The sequence below is a fragment of the Solea solea genome, chromosome 17, assembly GCF_958295425.1.
Source record: "Solea solea chromosome 17, fSolSol10.1, whole genome shotgun sequence".
NCBI lineage: Eukaryota > Metazoa > Chordata > Actinopteri > Pleuronectiformes > Soleidae > Solea > Solea solea.
Window position 1 is genome coordinate 21,461,718 of NC_081150.1, and position 21,012 is coordinate 21,482,729.

General features: G+C 42.0%; 1 protein-coding gene across 1 annotated transcript; it reads right to left on the reverse strand.

Moving 5' to 3' along the window:
• Nucleotides 1-1,428: 1,428 nt before the first annotated feature.
• Nucleotides 1,429-9,491, reverse strand: LOC131444086 (NLR family CARD domain-containing protein 3-like). Its single transcript, XM_058614226.1, has 8 exons — nt 9,411-9,491; nt 9,213-9,326; nt 8,469-8,612; nt 5,981-6,099; nt 5,475-5,530; nt 3,547-3,736; nt 1,668-3,462; nt 1,429-1,447 (listed from the first exon to the last, which is right to left on the reverse strand). The coding sequence occupies exons 1-8, from the start codon at nt 9,419-9,421 to the stop codon at nt 1,429-1,431; spliced, it is 2,448 nt and encodes an 815-aa protein (XP_058470209.1). The 5' UTR covers nt 9,422-9,491.
• Nucleotides 9,492-21,012: the final 11,521 nt, after the last annotated feature.

A 21,012-nucleotide genomic window follows, 5' to 3' on the forward strand; every position in this document is an offset into this window, starting at 1 on the left:
ATCAGAGTAGAATTGTCCATATAAATCAGCTGAGCACCAACCTGAGAGTCTCCAGAGAACAGTGAGGACTCTTCAGTCCATCACACAGCAGCTTCACTCCTGGATCCTGCAGGTCATTGTTACTCAGGTCCAGTTCTCTGAGATGGGAGGGGTTGGAGTTCAGAGCTGAGGTCAGAGAAGAACATACTTCCTTTGAGACCAGACAACCTGACAGACTGGAGTTAAGAAGATATGATGAACTCAGTGATTCAGAAAAAACATCTTTATCAACAAGAACCTAAAGAAGCAAAGAGTCTGAGTCAGAGTTCTGACCTGAGAGTCTCCAGAGAACAGTGAGGACTCTTCAGTCCATCACACAGCAGCTTCACTCCTGGATCCTGCAGGTCATTGTTACTCAGGTCCAGTTCTCTCAGATGGGAGGGGTTGGAGTTCAGAGCTGAGGTCAGAGAAGAACATCCTTCCTCTGAGACCAGACAACCTGACAGACTGGAGTTAAGAAGATATGATGAACTCAGTGATTCAGAAAAAAAATCTTTATCAACAAGAACCTAAAGAAGCAAAGAGTCTGAGTCAGAGTTCTGACCTGAGAGTCTCCAGAGAACAGTGAGGACTCTTCAGTCCATCACACAGCAGCTTCACTCCTGGATCCTGCAAGTCGTTGTTACTCAGGTCCACGTGTCTCAGACGAGAGGACACAGAGCTGAGGACTGAGGACAGAGCTTCACAGCTTCTCTCTGAGAGTTTACAGCCACTCATTCTGAGGAGGAGTTCAAGAAAATCTATTCACATATGTAATTAAAAAAATAATCAGAGTAGAATTGTCCATATAAATCAGCTGAGCACCAACCTGAGAGTCTCCAGAGAACAGTGAGGACTGTTCAGTCCATCACACAGCAGGTTCACTCCTGGATCCTGCAGGTCATTGTTACTCAGGTCCAGTTCTCTGAGATGGGAGGGGTTGGAGTTCAGAGCTGAGGTCAGAGAAGAACATCCTTCCTTTGAGACCAGACAACCTGACAGACTGGAGTTAAGAAGATATGATGAACTCAGTGATTCAGAAAAAACATCTTTATCAACAAGAACCTAAAGAAGCAAAGAGTCTGAGTCAGAGTTCTGACCTGAGAGTCTCCATAGAACAGTGAGGACTCTTCAGTCCATCACACAGCAGCTTCACTCCTGGATCCTGCAGGTCATTGTTACTCAGGTCCAGTTCTCTCAGATGGGAGGGGTTGGAGTTCAGAGCTGAGGTCAGAGAAGAACATCCTTTTTCTGAGACCAGACAACCTGAAAGACTGGAGTTAAGAAGATATGATGAACTCAGTGATTCAGAAAAAACATCTTCATCAACAAGAACCTAAAGAAGCAAAGAGTGTGAGTCAGAGTTCTGACCTGAGAATCTCCAGAGAACAGTGAGGACTCTTCAGTCCATCACACAGCAGCTTCACTCCTGAATTCGGCAGGTTGTTGTTACTCAGGTCCACGTGTCTCAGACGAGAGGACACAGAGCTGAGGACTGAGGACAGAGCTTCACAGCTTCTCTCTGAGAGTTTACAGCCACTCAGTCTGAGGTAGAAAACAGTGATGAACAAAAGGTTGAACATGTTTGTCTTGTGCTCTTTAGAATAGAAGTCTTATTAATATTTATATACTGATCCACGTACAGAGCTTTGTTGGAGGCTTTGACCACCGGCAGCAGCTTCAGAAGAGCCTCCTCTGAAGCAGAGTATTTCTTCAGGTCAAACTCTTCCAGATCTTTTCCTGATGACAGTAAGATGAAGACCAGAGCTGACCACTGAGCAGGAGACAGTGTCTCTGTGGACAGGCGTCCTGATGTGAGGGACTCTTGGATCTCCTTCACAAGAGAACGATGGTTCAGTTCATTCAGACAGTGGAACAGGTTGATGCTTCTCTCTGCTGACAGTTTCTCATTGATCTTCTTCTTGATGTACTCAACTGTTTTCTGATTGGTCTGTGAACCACTTCCTGTTTGTGTCAGTAGACTTCTTAAGAGCTTCTGATTGGTCTCCAGTGAAAGACCCAGGAGGAAGCGGAGGGACAAGTCCAGGTGTCCATTTGGACTCAGTAAGGCCTCGTCCACAGCACTCTGGTGCAGATGATTCAGTTCAGGTTTGTTTCTAAACAGTCTGGACCACTGGCTCGTTGTTGGTTCTGACAACAGATTTGTTCCAGAGGTGATGAAGGTCAGATGAACATGAAGAGCAGCCAGAAACTCCTGAACACTCAGATGGACAAAGCAGAAGACCTTGTCCTGGTACAGGCCTCTCTCCTCTTTAAAGATCTGAGTGAAGACTCCTGAGTAAACTGAAGCTGCTGTGATATCGATGCCACACTCTGTCAGGTCTGATTCATAGAAGATCAGGTTTCCTTTCTGCAGCTGCTCAAAAGCCAGTTTCCCCAGGGACTCAATCATCTTCCTGTTCTCTGGACTCCAGTGTGGATCCGTCTCAGCTCCTCCATCATATTTGACCTTCTTCACTTTGGACTGAACCACCAGGAAGTGGATGTACATCTCAGTCAGGGTCTTGGGCAGTTCTCCTCCATCTCTGGTTTTCAGCATGTTCTCCAGAACTGTTGCAGTGATCCAGCAGAAGACTGGGATGTGGCACATGATGTGGAGGCTTCGTGATGTCTGGATGTGGGAGATGATCCTCCTGGCCTGCTCCTCATCTCTGAACCTCTTCCTGAAGTAGTCCTCCTTCTGTGGGTCCGTGAACCCTCTGACCTCTGTCACCATGTCCACACAGTCAGGAGGGATCTGACTGGCTGCTGCAGGTCGTGTGGTTATCCAGAGGCGAGCAGAGGGAAGCAGTTTCCCCCTGATAAGGTTTGTCAGCAGCACGTCCACTGAGGTGGACGCTGTGACGTCAGTCAGGATCTCAGTGGTGTGGAAGTCCAGAGGAAGTCGACACTCGTCCAGACCATCAAAGATGAAGACCACCTTAAAGTCTTCAAACCTGCAGATTCCTGCTTCTTTGGTTTCAGTGAAGAAGTGATGGATGAGTTCCACCAAACTGAACTTCTTCTCTTTCAGCACATTCAGCTCTCTGAAGGTGAAGGGAAACATGAACTGTACGTCCTGGTTGCTTTTGTCTTCAGCCCAGTCCAGAGTGAACTTCTGTGTTAACACTGTTTTCCCAATGCCAGCCACGCCCTTTGTCATCACTCTTCTAATTGGTCCGCCTCTTCCAGCTGAGGCTTTAAAGATGTCTTCTTGTCTGATGGATGTTTCTGGTCTGTCTGATTTCCAGGAAGCTTTTTCAATCTGTCTGACCTCATGTTCTTCATTGACCTCTCCAGTCTCTCCCTCTGTGATGTAAAGCTCTGTGAAGATCTCATTCAGAAGGGTGGAGTTTCCTGCTTTAGCCACGCCCTCAAACAAACACTGGAACTTCTTCTTCAGGTTTGATTTGAGTTCACGTCGACAAGCTGAAGCTCTAATTTCTGACAGAACACAAGAAAATAAATCAGTGAGTGGATCATTGAGAAAATAAGATGTTCTTCCTTTCACATTAAAAGTCCTCTTACTGTCAGCTAGCTTCTCCTGCTTCATCCTCCTTAAGAAGTCCTCTGTGATCTTCAGAAAGGCCTCTCTGCTGCTCCTCTGCTCCTCATCCTCCCTCTGACTCTCTGAGACTTCTGTGTGATCTGTATCCAGAACCTTGTGGATCTTCTTCAGCTCGTTCTTCACAAAGCAGATGATGATCTCCTCCAGCAGCTGGAACAGAACATGTGAAGTTTAACCTCAGATGATCAGTGACAGAGTGAAGTCCTGCAGGTCCACAGAGCAGCATCCAGACTGTCAGGACCAGGAGCCTCATGTATAAAAGAGTGCGCAGCTTTCATACTAAAAGACGGCATACGCACAACATTTATAAAATACGTACGCAAAGAAAATCTCAGATTAATAAAACTGTGCATACGCCAAGTCCTGCGCACCTTTTCTTTATACATCCCATCAAACGTGAAACTGAGCGGAGATGAATGAGGAACACACCACGCCCACCCACAAATGAATATAGAAATGACTCTAAAATGCCTTCGTCCTGAAGAAAAAGGACAACTGCGGCAGCAAAGAAAGAGGGAAATAAAAGAAAAAGAAGGAAAGTGCACGATCAACTCGTCAATTTATGATGTATAAATCTGTAAAAATAGATTATTTTGGTCGTTGTTTTTTGGAATTAGTGATAAACACAAAGGAACTAAATGTCAGGGTCACAGCGACTGCTCTCATATTAATATTGATGCTTAAAAAACTGGCTGTGCATTGATAGTTGATCCTGTGCATGTTTTTTTCTGGTGTAACATGTATGTTTAGACATGACTGATCCATGTGAGCTGAATTTACAGATTATTTCAACAATCTATAAGTGTCACACGTCATCATCTACACACATTACGCACAAAATAAGCAGACAGAGTTCACGGAGTTACTCCATGTAACCATTCATTACTGTCACTGATTGTGTTGTGGATGCTGCGCCTTTCTCTTCCGACGAAAGGCTTTCGTAGTTATTTCGTTATCGTGTGGATTAAAATGGGATAAAGAAAATGTTCTACTCAACGTTCAAGTCCCGTTTTCTTACAGCAAATGAGTCTGTAACTTTATTTTGCGTTAAAAACATTATAGACTAACGTGTGTTCATGTGTTCATGTGTTCATGTCAGCAGCTGTGTTTACATCACTGTGTTACATAAAGAAAATATTCATCTGTGGAAAATTAATTTCAGTTATTTGCTCAAAGTAAATAAGTGAGTCTCCCTCTCTCTCTCTCACTCACACACACACACACACGTTCGACATTCATGACTTGAGGGGACATTGCATTGACTTACATTCATTTCTTGGAGACTTACTCTAACCTTAACCACAATTACTACTGGCCTAATCCTAATCCTAACCCTAACCCTAACCTCAACCTAACCATGAAACATATCTTCACCTTAAAATGTAGTAATTTACGTTATGGGGACTTGCTTTTTGTCCCCACAAGGAGGACAAGTCCCCATAATGTGACTGTGTAAACAGGTTTTGGTCCCCACAACATTAGTAATACCTGGACACACACACAGGTCTGTAGTGTGTGTTCGCTCACAGGATCAGTTTCGTCTTCAGTGTCCTCTCTGATGTTATCCACATATGTTCAAACGTACGTGGTGTATCAGTATTGTTGTCACAGAAAATTCATGTTTGTCACTGTAGACACATTAATAATATTATTTTCAAACACTGTGATAAGTTTCAGAGCTTAATATTGCAGCGTCTCCACCTGACAAGAGTTTGCGGAGCTCTCGGCAAATTCTCACGGCAGCTCGAGAGTTTGCGCAGCGATGCGCAAACTTCCACGCCAAGTACATTTTTACGCCGTCTTTTTGTGCGTACGCACGGTTTATACATGAGGCCCCAGGACTCTGCTTCAGTATTAACAGTAGGGTCACGTTTGTACATTTACACACCTTAAATATGGAGTCCAGGTCTGCTCCATGCTGCTGGACAGACTGACCACTGAGAACCTCTGTCCTCTGCTGATCAACTCTGAGGAGAAAAGATTCAGTGTCATTTACTTAACAATCATTTGTTTCTACCAGGTTTTCAATGTGCTGCACCTACGATTCATCTTCAGCCAAGTTCACATGACATGAGTTTGACAGCTTGAAGACAAAAGTCCCTGAAGGACAGTCTCTAGTGTTTGTTATGTGTGAAGTCTCAAAGACACAATCAGAGAGGCTTGTCGATGAGTCCCTGACCAATCACGGACTCTGACTAGATTTACTGCTGGAAACGTATTCAGAGACGAGGACAGGCTGAAGACGTTTAGTGGAGACAGAAAAACAAGACTAGTCCACCAAAGAAAAGAAGAGTGTTTTTCTGGATTCAACATGTTTTGGACAAGACAGGCTCCCCTTGGTGGAGGATCATGTAAGTGTGTGTTACTATGTGTGAAATTCTTACATCAGTTCACCATGTTTTTGTCCATCCTTGAAGTTAATAAAACGATCGATAGACTTGTCACTCTTCATGGACACACAGCTGGGTCCAGGTTCCGGTCCGGCAGAGTCTGGTCCCTGTTGATGGATCCTCCTACAAACACAGGACATGACATGTAAATACAACATCTGCTGTGATTAATCTCATTAATGATCTACAGCAGGCCTGGCCAACCCGCGGCTCCCGAGCCGCATGCGGCTCTTTGCCTGGTTTCATGCGGCTCTAACGTTCATATCGAAGTTTGGGTTTGTGTTTTTTTTAATGTGCGTGTTCGCTTCGCTTGAGTTCAATACGGTACTTTCGCCAAACGCGCATGCGCGTTAGATGAAAATACGGCGACGGCCAGCGGGCAAGTCACCAGCGTCGCCCTGAATAAGAAAAGAGCTAGATATGCAACACTGGTTGAAAACCTGCACGAAAGCTTCGTGACCCGGTTCCGTGATCTACAACTAAAACGGCCACAGATTGCATTCCTCGTTGACCCATTTAATGTGGAGACGCACTGTTTGAAAGCCCCGCTAGTCACAGATGAGGCTGCGGCTGAGTTGGAGATTATCGATCTTTGTGAGGAGGACCAACTGAAACCTGCTTTAAGGGAAGGGGTCATTGAGTTCTGGAAAAGTGTGCCAATGGAAAAATACCCCAATGTCAAACGGGCTGCGCTTAAGATACTGTCAATATTTGGGTCAACATACGTCTGCAAGTCTGTGTTTTCTACCCTGAAACACGTGAAATCAAAGCATCGATCTGTTCTGACTGACACCCATGTGAAAGAATTGCTTCGAGTGGCAACAACTGAATACAAGCCAGATCTGAAGAGGATTGTTCAAGGCAAGGAATGCCAGAAGTCCCACTAAGCAACATGCACAGTAAGAGAAAAAAGATATTTTAATTATTATATTTTTGTTTGTGGACTTGGTTGAACTGAGAGTTTGTGTGTGTGAGACAGTGCACACAATGTTCAATGTTGAAAATGACTGGCCCGTGGTCTATAGAAGTCAAATTCTGTCATTATCATGTTTGTGTGTGACATTTACAATAAATCTGGCTAAGCAGAGGTCTGTGTGTGTGTGAGGAAGGGATGAGGCGATGTTCATGTGTGCCCATGTGTATGATGTGGCTCTTTGCGGTAACACAGTAAAAAAATGTGGCTCTTAGGCTCTGACTGGTCGGCCACCCCTGATCTACAGTATCAGGAGACACAAGGAAAACAGGTTTGTGTCAGAAATGGTTGAGTGTGACCCAGATGGTGTCAAACACTACACTGATTTACACATTTAAGACTTCCACATCTTCAGTCAGATCACTTTACCCAAACCCAAGCACGTGAGCCAGGACTGTTCCACAATTATTCAACATTTCTTATTTTTTCATGGGTCCAGATCTGAGATTAAATGTGGACGGGTCTGTTTGGGACTTGGGTCCAGAATGTCTTAGGTCTGCATGGGTCTGGGTCTGAATTCTCAAATATTAGGTGTCTCTGGTGCTACATGGTGGATCATTTGAGTTGTTGACCTGTGAAGACCTCCACCCTCCATCATCTGACCTCTGTTCTTGTTTGAAGTTCGAAGGTTCATCCATGGACCAGTCACTCTTCATGGACACACAGCTGGGTCCAGGTCCAGGTCCAGCAGAGTCTGGTCGTGGTTGTGTTTATAGATGTTACATTTAAATATGTTTGATGTCAAACCATCACTCAGTGAATTAAGACCATACATAAGTTCAGCTCGTGGGTTCTGAGCATCCACGTGATTCCAGTGTGTAATATCACATGTCAACCAGCAGATGTCAGCATTTATACTGTGTCAGCAGAGCTGCTTCAAAAGGGTTGGGCCTTCTTCACATTCAGAGGAACCAGGACATGTTCACATCCCATAATAAGACAAGTTTGCAGTATTACACCAGACATTTAAGCCTCTCTAAGTCACTACAGGGTCAATTCATTCTGTGTAAAAACCTCAGTCACTGAACAAGAGTCAGTGACGTGAGATTCATGAGCTTCACAGTAAAAACATCACGTCCACTCAGCTACAGTGTTGTTTTCGTCAACGATGACGATGACAAAATTATTTTGTCGACGCCCCTTTTTTTTAGTAGAGTCAGTCGCGGCACACCACCGGCGGAGGAAATTTCATGTTAAACATGTGTGTAACTACGTACACAAATGCTTCGCTGTTCACAGACGCTGAAGAATCTTTTCTTCCACCAACGTCGTAAATACTGATGAAAAAAAGACACAAACTTTTAAATTGATATCACGTCACGAATATAAACCTTTGTTTTTACTGTAGAGGAGCAAAGAAATGCTTAATCTGATGAAAGTGACGGTGAAGACAAAGAGGAATCAACAAAATATTATTGCACCCAAATGGAATGCGGCCACTTTTTTAGTTTTTTTTTAGTTTTTTTTTTACTTTAAGTCAAAATGTCTGCTGTGAAAAATAAATCTGTGATATTTTTACCTTCTGTCGCCGGCACTGGCGTCGTCTTTGGCGTCGTCTTTGGCGTCGTCTTTGGTGTCATCTTTGGCGACGTCTTTGTCGTGGTCATGGCTACGTATGAGACTGTCTACGGTCTGACTGAGTTCTGCCCCCTGCTGGTGAATCCTGAGAGCAACACAAACCGACGACAAACCATTGCGACTCAAATCTCAACGTAAATTGCAAATTTGTGAGTCATGTCATTTACAGCTGTCTCTGTAACAGCTGACTAAACAAATCATTTTATAAAAACTTCAGTTTATACGTGTTATTTAAAACCGTGGTTCCCAAAGTCTGGGTCAGGGCCCACAGATGGGTCATGGGAGATTTTTGTTATGGGTCCTAAAACAAAGTTTTCAACCTTTAATTTAAGATTTATGTGTCTATGATTTATGATTTAAATAACCTATAAATAACCGATAACTTAAATAACTAATGACACATTTTCCTTAATGATCTTGTCAGTTTGTAATTCAGAATGATGATAACACACGATTTATGTTGTGATTTGGGTCACGGTAGTTTGCCATCATTAAAAAGTGGATCCACGCGTAGAAAGTTTCGGAAACACCTGCTGCCCATCTGTTGGTCCCGCCCCAGGGTTTGTGAACCACCATGTATAAAAATGATGTTACTGAAGCTCATAAAATGGACGTTTTATTGTTCTGATCAGTTAGTTTCTGAGCTGTCAGTGAACTCATCACACGTCATCAAAGGAAATCTTACTTGTGGTCGGCTGACTGCTGCATGTGAACATTGTGTTCAAAAAACGCCTTGAGTCTCTGAACAGACCCTAAACCCAGGTCAGATCCAGGTCCAGGTCCAGGTCCAGAGTCTGGTCTAGAACAAACACACACACACACTCAGCTGTGAGAGTGAGTGAAGTGATGAGATTGCTGAGTCATGGTCAAATCTTCGCCTCACCTCTGAGTCATGGTGGCTTTAGGGGGCAGGGCTCAATCCCCCCTCTCTGTCCTTGATCTGGGTCAGAGCAGAGTGCCACCTACTGGGAGATCATCACTCGTCCATGACAACAACAGAGGAAGAAAAACCAAGAACTGATTGAACGTCTAACTCAACCGGGGCCACACTTAATAATCTGGGGGCCCTAAGCAACAAAAGTGTTTGGGGGCCACAGTTTGAAACACAAACTCCCGTGAAATATTATTTCAGAATTTTACAAAATTTTGGTTTCAGAGAAAAGCAGTGGACCGTCCTCTCCCCGGCCAAACCTGAACCTCACTTCTTCTGTGGGTTCTAACCTGAACCTCACTCCTTCTGTGGGTTCTAACCTGAACCTAACTCTTTCTGTGGGTTATAACCTGAACCTCACTTCTTCTGTGGGTTCTAACCTTAACTTCACTCCTTTTTGGGTTATAACCTGAACCTCACTCCTATGTGGGTTCTAACCTGAACCTCACTCCTGTGGGTTCTAACCTAACTTCAATCCTTCTGTGAGTTCTAACCTGAACCTCACTCCTTCTGTGGGTTCTAACCTTAACCTCACTCCTTCTGTGGGTTCTAACCTGAACCTCACTCCTTCTGTGAGTTCTAACCTGAACCCCACTCCTTCTGTGGGTTCTAACATTAATCTCACTCCTAACACAAAACCCTAACCCTTCAGATAATGGTCTAGTTTATTTACTTGTCCTGTTAGATCTTAGTGCTGCATTTGACACCATTGATCATAATATTCTACTGCAGAGATTGGAGCAGACTCTTGGGATCACAGGTGCTGCCCTCTGCTGGTTTAAATCATACTTATCTGATAGATTCAAGTTTGTTCATGTTAATGATAAAACCTCACTACAAACTAAAGTTAGCACTGATTCCAGTGTGTAATATCACATGTCAACCAGCAGATGTCAGCATTTATACTGTGTCAGCAGAGCTGCTTCAAAAGGGTTGGGCCTTCTTCACGTTCAGAGGAACCAGGACATGTTCACATCCCATAATAAGACAAGTTTTATTAGCAGTATTACACCAGACATTTAAGCCTCTCAGTGTCACTACAGGCTCAATTCATTCTGTGTAAAAACCTCAGTCACTGAACAAGAGTCAGTGACGTTAGATTCATGAGCTTCACAGTAAAAACATCACGTCCACTCAAAGTCACGTGTGATGAGATGAGTTTAGTTTCGTTACCTTGTGAAAGCAGGAAATGATCGTCATGAAGCTGCTGAACGTCCGTGAAGTGATTCTGCTGCTGAACAGGAAACAAACCACAGACCAAAGTTTTCTCAAGTCTCATCTGAAGGAAATGTAATGAATGTGATAAAATAACTGCTCTGATCTCAACTTTACTCTAATCGACTCGACTCAGTTTAGTATCAGCATGTTGTTTTCCGTGACTTCGTATCGCCTCCTCAAAGTGGGCGGAGTCATCACAGCAAGCCTGCGTGATACTATGGTGACGTGGTTTTCCATGGGAGACTAGTAAAGGATTGTCTCCTTAATGAACCTGTTTTGCCAGTTTCCAGCAACATTTGTAGACCGTCAAGGGTGCACACTTGCTGCTCCTACATAATCATCCTGTTAACATTTCTCACTCGTTTCCATTACTCCCTTTAAATGAAAATGAAATGGTCTAATTTCCTTAGATTATTTTTCATCACCTCTGGATTTGCCTCATATGCCCTACACCTCAAAAGTACATGTTCCACAGATTCCTCCTCTTCCTGACACCTCTCACACAGTCCTGTCTGATGTTTCCCTGCCAATTTAAGTGATTTATTCAGTGCACAGTGCCCTAGCCTCAACCTCATTATCACAACCTCCTCTCTCCTGTGTCCCATACCTACCCTATTGACCCTAACACTGTTCTGTATTTGATATAAATGCCTCCCTCTACCCTCTCTATCCCACCTCTCTTGCCACATGTGGTTGTTTTCCCCCCAGATGACACTCTTAACCTCAGCCTTACTAACACTCACTTCCATTTCCACTCTTTCTTTCCTTAATGCCCTCTTTGCCAATTTATCTGCCCTCTCATTCCCCCTCACTCCTACATGCGCTGGTACCCACATAAATCCAACCTGACGTCCTCTGTTCATTACTCTAGTAACTGACTGCAATATTTCATACAACATGTCCTGTCGGCTATTAGAATGAAATGAATTCATGCTCCACAGAACTGACGAGGAATCTGAGCAAATCAGTACCCTGTTGTGTCTGGCCTCTTCCACCCATCTTAGAGCTACCAACACTGCCAGCATCTCCACCGTGTAGACCCCCAACATATTCAATGTTCTCCTACTTAGCCCAATCCTCCTCTCTGGCACAGCCACCCCTAATCCTGTCACTCCTGTTTCAGGTTCCCTAGCCCCATCTGTATATATCAGCACAAAGTCTCCATACTCTCCCATTACATGACGTTCAAACGCACCTACCAAATCTATTTGACCCTTTCCTTGTCTTTTTATTTCAGTTGCCAGTCTATTTTCGGGCCCTCAAGCATCCATAATGGTGTTGCTGGACTACAGACTATTGTGGGGCTTATTCTCACCGCTAAGACTCCCAGTTCATTTGCCAATTCCTTTCCTACTCTCCCTCTGATTTTCCCTCTGACTCTTCCCATTCTCCCAGCACTCCTGCAGTACCACTTTCGTCGGGTGAGAATCATTGTGTCCCTTCAAATTCGCCCAGTAATTTCCCATCAACTGCTTCCTTCTCAGCCCCAGAGGCACCTCTCCCATCTCTACCTGTAACGCAGGTACTGGCGTTGTCTTAACAGCCCCACTGCAGACTCTCAGCGCCTGTGCCTGAATCACATCCAGCTTCTTAAGCCTTGATCTAGCAGCTGACCCATAGGCAATGCTGCCATAATCAAACACTGCTGGTATTAAAGCCACATACACTCTTTTCAGTGCCGAGCAACTAGCTCCCCAACTCCTACCTGTCAAACATCGCAACACATTGATCACTTTTTTGCATTTCTCTTCTATTCTACCAATATGCCCTGCCCATGTTAACTGTGAGTCAAACACTACACCCACAAATGTAAATGTTCCAACTCTTTGCAGCTCATTCCCGTACATTTTCAGTTTCATTCCTTCCTCTCTTCGTTTCCTGCTAAAATACACTGTCTAGGTTTTTTTCCACTGAGAACTGGCATCCCCAGTCATAGCCCCACTCCACCACCTCATCAATAGCCCCTTGTACTTTGCCCACAACATAAGCCACATTCCTTCCTCTTTTCCACAAGGCCCCATCATTCACAAAAAGTGACCTACCTATCTCCTCTGGTACTTTTGAGAACACGTCATTGATCATTACTGTAAAGAGTAAAGGGCTAATCACACTCCCTTGAGGGGTCCCATTCTCTACTTAATCCAGTTGTACACCCTTCCTCTTATACCCATCTTGCACAGCTTTATTAATAATCCTTCCTTCCACATCATATCATATGCTTTCTCAATATCAAAAAACACTGCCACTACTGCTTCTTTATTTGCCTGTGCCTTTCTTATCTCTGTCTCTAGCCTTATCACTGCATCCATTGTGTTTCTTCCTTTTCTAAAACCACTTTGATAATTTGCCAGCATTTCTCGTTTTTCAAGATCATATGTTAATCTTTCTGTTATCATCCTTTCCATTATTTTGCACAGATTTGATGTTAAGGCTATTGGCCTGTAACTAGTGGGTTGTGTGGGATCCTTACTGGGTGTTCTTATGGGGACCACTACTGCTTCTTTCCAGGCACTTGGTAATCTTCCCTCTTTCCATACCTTGTTGTACAATAGCAGCAACTTTAATAATGCTCTCTCCCCTAGTTGTTTTAGCATTATATTGCATATCTTATCTTTCCCTGGGGAGGTTGGTCTTGATTTATTTATTGCCCTCGTCATTTCTGCCATAGTAAATGGTTCGTCAGTTGCTTCCCCTGTTTCTTCCCTCCTGTCTAGCACACCTGGATACTGATTCATTGTTTTCTCTCTCCTCCTCCTCCTCCTCCCCTCTTCTGATAGATTTTCAATGCCATGTACTCTTGCAAATGACTTTGCCATCATTTCTGTCTTATCCCTGTTAGAAATTGCAGTCTCCTCCCCACACGTCATGACCGGATAATCCCATACCTTTCTATCTCCCCCCATCTTTTTTATCATTCCCCATACTTCTCCTACAGGTGTCGTTCTTCCTATTTTTTCACGAAATTCTCTCCCGCTTGCCCTCTTGGCCTGGCGTATTGTTCTTTTCAATACTGTCTGTGCCTTCTTATATTGGACTAGCTGCTGCACGCTATGGGTTCTTTTGAGTTGTTTCAATTCTCTGTTTCTTTTTTTAACAGCTTGACAACATTCTTCTGTCCACCACGGTACCAGTTTCCTATTTATCTTGCTCTTACTCTGAGGGATGGCTCCCTCTGCTGACCTTAAAATTCCTGAGGTTATTTTCTCATTTATCTCCTCTATATCTCCTGAAACATCCACTCTTGTCAGTTCTTCCTCACTCAACTCCGGAAACAGATCCCATTTTGCCTTAGCGTATACCCACTTTGGGATTTGTCCACTCGCACTTACTTCCATTCTCTCTCCTACCGAACATGTCACTGGGTAGTGGTCACTACCTACAGTGGAATCCGCACAGACTTCCCAACTACTAACGCCCGCAATGGCACTTGACACTAGTGTTACATCTAATGCTGACTCATAACCTGTAGCTGTGTTCACCCTCGTTCCTCTCCCATCATTAATACATACCAAGTTCCTTTCATCCATCAACTCTTCAACTACTTTGAAGAGTTGATGGATGCCCACACACACACACACTGAGCTATGGGCATTGAAATCTGCACACCATATTATTTTTGGACTGTTTAGCCCTCACTGTAAACCCGGATTTTGTTTCTAATTAAACTTCCGAGTGATCATGACTTATTCTTTTATGTTTAGTAAAAACCTGCTATCATTATGAAACAACATTAGTTGTTTGTACTATTTAGCTGAAATATTAATTGCACTAATCAGGTTTAGCAGATATAACTTGGTATGTTTACCTTTATAAGAAAGGGGAGGGGGCGAATTCAAAACCTGCCTGGTCACGTGACAAGACCAGCGTCGTGTAACTTGGACACCTGGCGGGACGAGCAGGCATCGGCGGCAGACAGTACCCTAACTTGGAAGCAACTCGACTCCAAGTGGAACGGTTAGTATGATAAGTAACTGTTAGCCTAGTTATCTTTGTGGGAATTTTTAATACTCGAAAGCTTGTGGATAATTTGTTGGCGCTAAAAGTGAAGCTTAGCACCATCTATGATCAAAGAATGTCCAACAGACAGAAACAGAGACACACAACTGTCATGGAATGATAAAATAATATGTAAAACATAAAATATATAATAAAATTTATTAAAGAAATGATTTATACTAATAATTATATATTATCTATAAATACATGAAAGAACATTATCACCAAAATAAAATATAATAAAAAATAAGACACAAATAAATACAAAATTAAACTAATTAGCAAAAAAATATAATAAAAGGAAATTGAGGCATTGAAAATAAAAGATTGAATGTGTACACCAAACCACAATTAGAAGATCCTTGTGTGTGTGCGTGTGAGTGTCCTCGATTGAATTGCTTGATTTGCTAAAATGATTCTAGGTAAATAATCAATAGATCTGTCATAGGATTATTTCCTATAGAATGATAACCAACATTGCATTTCTTCATGTAATAATCTACCATCAATTGTATGATAAATGTGATGAGTCATGTAAAATACTTTGGTTAAATGTAGCCTATTATTATCAAAAATGTAGGCAAGGCAACTTTATATAGCACATTTTAGCACAAGGTGATTCAAAGTGCTTTACATAAAATAAGATGAAAATACAACAATTCAACATAGCATCTGGGACAAAATACAGAAGTAGCACAAATACAGCATGTAAAAATGACAGGCTTAAATGAAACGGATATCAATTCTATACAATTGGCCATGCAGGAAATAAATGAAAGCTATCCCATCAATTTGCATAACATTCAGTTGATAAATGTGGCGTCGGCAGCGAGGCGTCTTTAACTCGTCTGACTCTGGTGTGTGTGTGTGGGGGGGGGGGGGGGGGGAGTGTGTGTGTGTGTGTGTGTGTGAGAGAGTGAGTGCGTGTGTGTGTGTGTGGGAGAGTGCGTGCATGTGTGTGTGTGTGTGAGAGTGTTTGTGTGTGTGTGAGTGGGAGAGTGAGTGTGTGTGTGTGTGTGTGTGTGGGAGAGTGTGTGTGTGTGTGTGTGCTCTGGTAATTATCACATTGTGGGACATCGGTCTGTTTACACAGTCACGGTGTGGGGACCACTGACAGTCTGGGGACCAAAATCGAGGTCCCCATAACGTTTTTCTTTTTAAAAGCCTTCAGGAGTTGTTCTGAAGGTGCCTAAGTGATTTTTAGCCTTGGCCCAATTTTTCTGTGTTGCAGTATTTCTCATAAAATGCAACCTATTCAATCATTGAGTTTTGTGCCGTGTGACGCGGTTTATTTAAAACTGTCTGTTAAGGATGTTAATCACACTCGTTAATTATATAGCAGCGTAGCTAAGTGCTACGTTTTTTTTTTTAGCTAAGTGCTACGTGTCCAGGTGCTTGCAATTGGTTATGACGCGACGATCACGTGAGCTAACAATAGGAAGTTAGTAATATTGAGCTAGCAAAGTGGGAATTAAATGTTTCTTCACACAGCAGATTTAGTCAAATTAAGTAATAGTTTGAAAAGTGAAGTGATGTGATATGACCTGAAGTGCCAGAGTGGACATGGAATTTTTTTTTCCAAGCTTTTTAAATTTGCAGTCCCTCTGTTTATCAAATGTCTAATTATAAGAAACAACATATTGTCAGTAATATTAGAATCGTATTATTTGACAATAAGTGAAGCTCGAGACTCTCTTATTTGTAGATATTTGTCTGCAGTTTGAAATGCCACCAAGGCTCAGTCCGACAAATGATGCCATCCATCATGTTCTCTCAAAGATGGATAAAACATCAAAACTGGAGGTGAAATACATAAATGCAGAGAAAGGTAAGACATTGTGAGATGTGGTATTTTGCGTTTAAATTTCTACAAGTAATTGAGAATTTGAGTAGATGATATTTCCTGTTCCACTAAAAATATCTTGTTGTTTTTAAAGGACGAGGAGTATTTGCCAGAAAGACATTCTGCTGCGGAGAATTTGTAGTGGAATACAGGGGTGATATGATCAATGATGCTGAAGCCCAAAGAAGACGAAAGATTTTCCACCCATCATGCACTGCCTTTTTTTTTGCTTTCAAGTGGAGAGGGAAATGATGGTGGTAATTTGCAAATGAACTTTACTTTGTATGCAAAAAGAACAACTCAAAAAGAATGGACAATTGATCAAGTTGTACCATATGTTAACATGTATGTCAATAGCATTTCTCGTTCTACATCAACGAGAATCTCACCAAAAAGAATGCTGACATCGCCAGAAAGGCACGTCAGCTGAAGAAAGGAGGCAAGATCCAACACACCTGGACGGCAAACTGCAGAATCTACAGTAAAACAAATGGAGCTACACCAGAAGAAGTCAAAATAATGCAAATCAGGAGTGAGGGTGATCTGGAGGAATACAACAACTAAGGTATGGCTCACGAACACTCCATAACTACAGCACAGCAAAGGTCAAGGGTCACTACACAGACTAAAACGATGATGGAAATATTAGAGAGGATTGCTGAGCAAGAAAATGTGGAGCTGACTAAAAATCAACATGTGAACCACACCTTAACTGACCCAAATAAAATAATTGACCCAGATAACCATCTATACCTAAACGTGTCAGAGAAATGCCAGTACTACACTGAAGACCAATTCAACGAATGCATTGAGATGGATGGGAAATTGTCTTTCATTCACTTCAATAGCAGGAGTCTATACACCAACTTCGACCACATTAAGGAATACCTACAACAATTCAAAAATGCTTTCAACATCATTGCGGTGTCGGAAACGTGGATTAATGAGGATAAAGGCGCAGATTTTTACCTGGATGGATACAAATTGGTCAACGTTAACAGAAGACATAAAGGTGGGGGAGGAGTGGCACTGTTCATTGACAATAACATTGAGTATGAGATTGTACACAATATGTCTGAAGCTGTTGAACATGAAATGGAATGTGTGACAATTGAAATCTGTGTGACGAAAGGCAGAAATATAGTGTTAAGCTGTGTTTATAGAGCACCAGACTCTAGGATAGAGGATTTCAATGAATGTGTGGGAAGGATGTTTTCAGGGACCAGCCAAAAGACGTTTTTTATCTGTGGCGATGTGAACATTGACTTACTCAACCCGAAACGAAATACGATGATTGATGACTTCATTAATATGATGTATACGATGGGCCTACAACCCCTCATTACATGTCCAAGCAGGTTCACGACACACAGTGCGACCCTAATTGATAATATTTTCACAAATATTATAGGGACAGGCATAACAAGAGGACTACTGATAAATGACATAAGCGACCACCTGCCAATCTTTACTATCTATGACTGGAAGAACACTGTGACACAGACACCGAATAGAAATATATACAGAAGGGTCAGGACTGAAAAAGGGATGCTTACACTGAAAAACGAACTAATGAGGCAGGACTGGAACGAGGTCTACAAAGAAACAGATGTAAATGATGCTTATGATTCCTTTTTGCAAATATTTAACACGTTGTATAATAGACACTGTCCTGTAATGAAAAGACACACAAATCAGAAAAAGGAGGGGAAACCATGGTTAACAAAAACGTTGATAAATGCCTGCAAGAAGAAAAACACCCTGTACAGACAGTACATGAGATTAAGGACAGAACATTCAGAAACGAGATACAAACAATATAGGAACAATCTAAATAGCATCCTAAATGACTGCAAAAAAGAATACTACAGTAATCTGCTGGCAGAAAACATGAGCTATACTAAAAAACTATGGGACATTCTAAATGATGTGATCAAAAGCAAAAACACCAAACCTAGCTATCCTCTCTATTTCAAGGACAAAAACACTAAGGAAGATAACAAAGAAATCATAGCAGAAAGATTTAATGAATTTTTCGTCAATGTAGGGCCGAACTTGGCAAAGGACATTCCTGACTCACTCCTTCACTGGGACCACTTTGATAAGGACAGAGACAGAAACCTAAGCACAATGTTTCTCACCCCAGTGAAGGACAGAGAGATTACACACCTGGTCAACAAATGTGTAGCAAAAACATCCACGGATGTTGACGACCTCGACATGAAGCTAATTAAGAAAGTAATAGTTGAAATCGTTTCACCCTTAACACACATCTGCAACCTGTCATTTCAAACTGGGACATTTCCCACCAAAATGAAAGTGGCGAAAGTAGTGCCATTGTTTAAGAAAGGTGACATACATGAATTTACTAATTACAGACCAGTCTCAATACTACCACAATTGTCAAAAATTTTGGAGAAACTATTTAACGATAGGCTAGACAACTTCATTAACACAATCTGCTATATGATAGCCAATATGGATTCAGAAGAAACCACTCGACGGCTCTAGCTTTAACTGAGTCTGTGGAAACTATTACTGACGCCATTGATCAAAAATTACATTCAATAGGAATATTCATAGACCTGAAAAAGGCATTTGACACCATCAACCATGATATTTTGATAGCTAAACTGGAGAGATACGGTATAAGAGGCATAGCACTGGAATGGGTCAAGAGTTATCTTCACAACAGATCTCAATATGTTAAGATGGGAGATTGCACATCGACTTGCTTGGACATAATTTGTGGGGTTCCACAAGGATCAGTGCTGGGCCCTAAACTGTTTATACTATACATTAATGACAGATGCAAGGTATCCAATATTCTGAAATTAACATTATTTGCAGATGATACTAATATTTTCTGTTCGGGGGAAGACCTAAACCAATTAGTGGAAACAGTCAATAATGAAATGGCCAAGCTACATGTTAGACTTAGACTTCCTTTTATTGTCATTGCACAGAGAACACAGCAGTGAAAACTGGCAACGAAATTACGTTGCTTGGCAAGCAGGTAAAAAAACCAACACATAGCATTGACGAGGTAGATTATTGTGTACTGTGAATAGTAAAGAAATAAATAAGTGTTTTTGTATTATAAATATATATAAAGTGCAAAAATACAACAAAAACAGGAATGAAACCTGTGAGCAGCAAAACAGATAGCAGGTAAATATTGCACAGATCGTGGAACAAATTCCAAATTCCTTATTTGGAATTTAGTAGTCTGAGTGGTTTAATATAAATAAACTATCTCTAAATTTAGAGAAAACTAAATATATGCTGTATGGGAAAAAAGGCTGTAAGAATAGTATTAACATACAAGTTAATGGAGTGGACATTGAAAGGGTTAATGAGTACAAAGTGCTGGGAGTGATTATTGATGACATGTTAAGTTGGAAGCCACACACCAAACAGTTAAAAGGCAAGCTGGCCAGGAGTGTGTCCATACTTTGGAGGGCACAAAAACTATTAAACCAAAAGGCACTGTACTTGTTGTACTGCGCACTAGTCTCTCCACACCTACAATACTGCGCAGAGGTCTGGGGACACACTTACAAAACCACTACTTATCCCCTGTTTATACTCCAAGAAAGAGCCTTGAGAATCCTACATTATGCCAGTTACAGAGAACATACAAATCAACTATTTACCAAATCAAAAATACTCAAATTCTATGACTTAATAAAATACCGCACAGTACAGATGATTTATAGGGCTGCCAACAAAAACCTCTCTCACAATCTACAGACATTATTCCTGACCAGAGGGGAGGGACACAATCTAAGAGGGAACATGAGGTTTAGGCAGAGAAGGGTAAGAACTACATTAAAATCCTTTACCATATCGGTCACGGGGGTCAGACAGTGGAACAATCTGGATGAGGAGATGAAAAAATCAGCAAAACTGAGTGTATTTAAAAAGAAGTATGTAGAGATGACTATTAATCGATACAGAATGACACAGAAAGAAAATATGACAAAGGTCAGAGACAGAAATTTGTAGACACTGGGGGAAACGGTGCAACGGCGCGATGGAACACCATGGACACATGTACATACACACATGGAGTCTGAGTTGACTGTCTAGAGCTAGACTATATCTCTGAGTGCTACCGGATGCTGAAACATGTTTTCTTTGTCAAAATGTCATAAAAAAAAAAAAAAAAGGAAATGAAATATATGATGATAATGGGGGCGGGACTAGTTAAGCTTTGCTTCTCCCGCTTTCCCTTTCGGTTATGTATATTGTGTGAACTGCAATGTTATGCAATGAGTGATCTAAATGTAATGACCGAAATAAATAAATATGTAGAGGAACTGTACATATGAATATGAAATGGGTTCACTCACTTTCCCTTCTATTTGTCCTTCTAAGCATTGATGCCTCGAGAGAAGACAATTCATTGGGGCGACTAGTTAATGATCAGCACAAAGGCCCAAACTGCAGGATGAAAAAGATCGATGTAGATGGAAAGCCGCTCTTGTGTCTTTT

Excerpts from the sequence above, each read along its gene's own strand:
- LOC131444086 (XM_058614226.1), bottom strand. Across the intron at positions 6,100-8,468 it reads GCCAGTGCCGGCGACAGAAG|GAGGATCCATCAACAGGGAC; the intron begins GTAAAAATATCA and ends CTGTGTTTGTAG. Across the intron at positions 3,463-3,546 it reads GCAGGAGAAGCTAGCTGACA|AAATTAGAGCTTCAGCTTGT; the intron begins GTAAGAGGACTT and ends GTGTTCTGTCAG.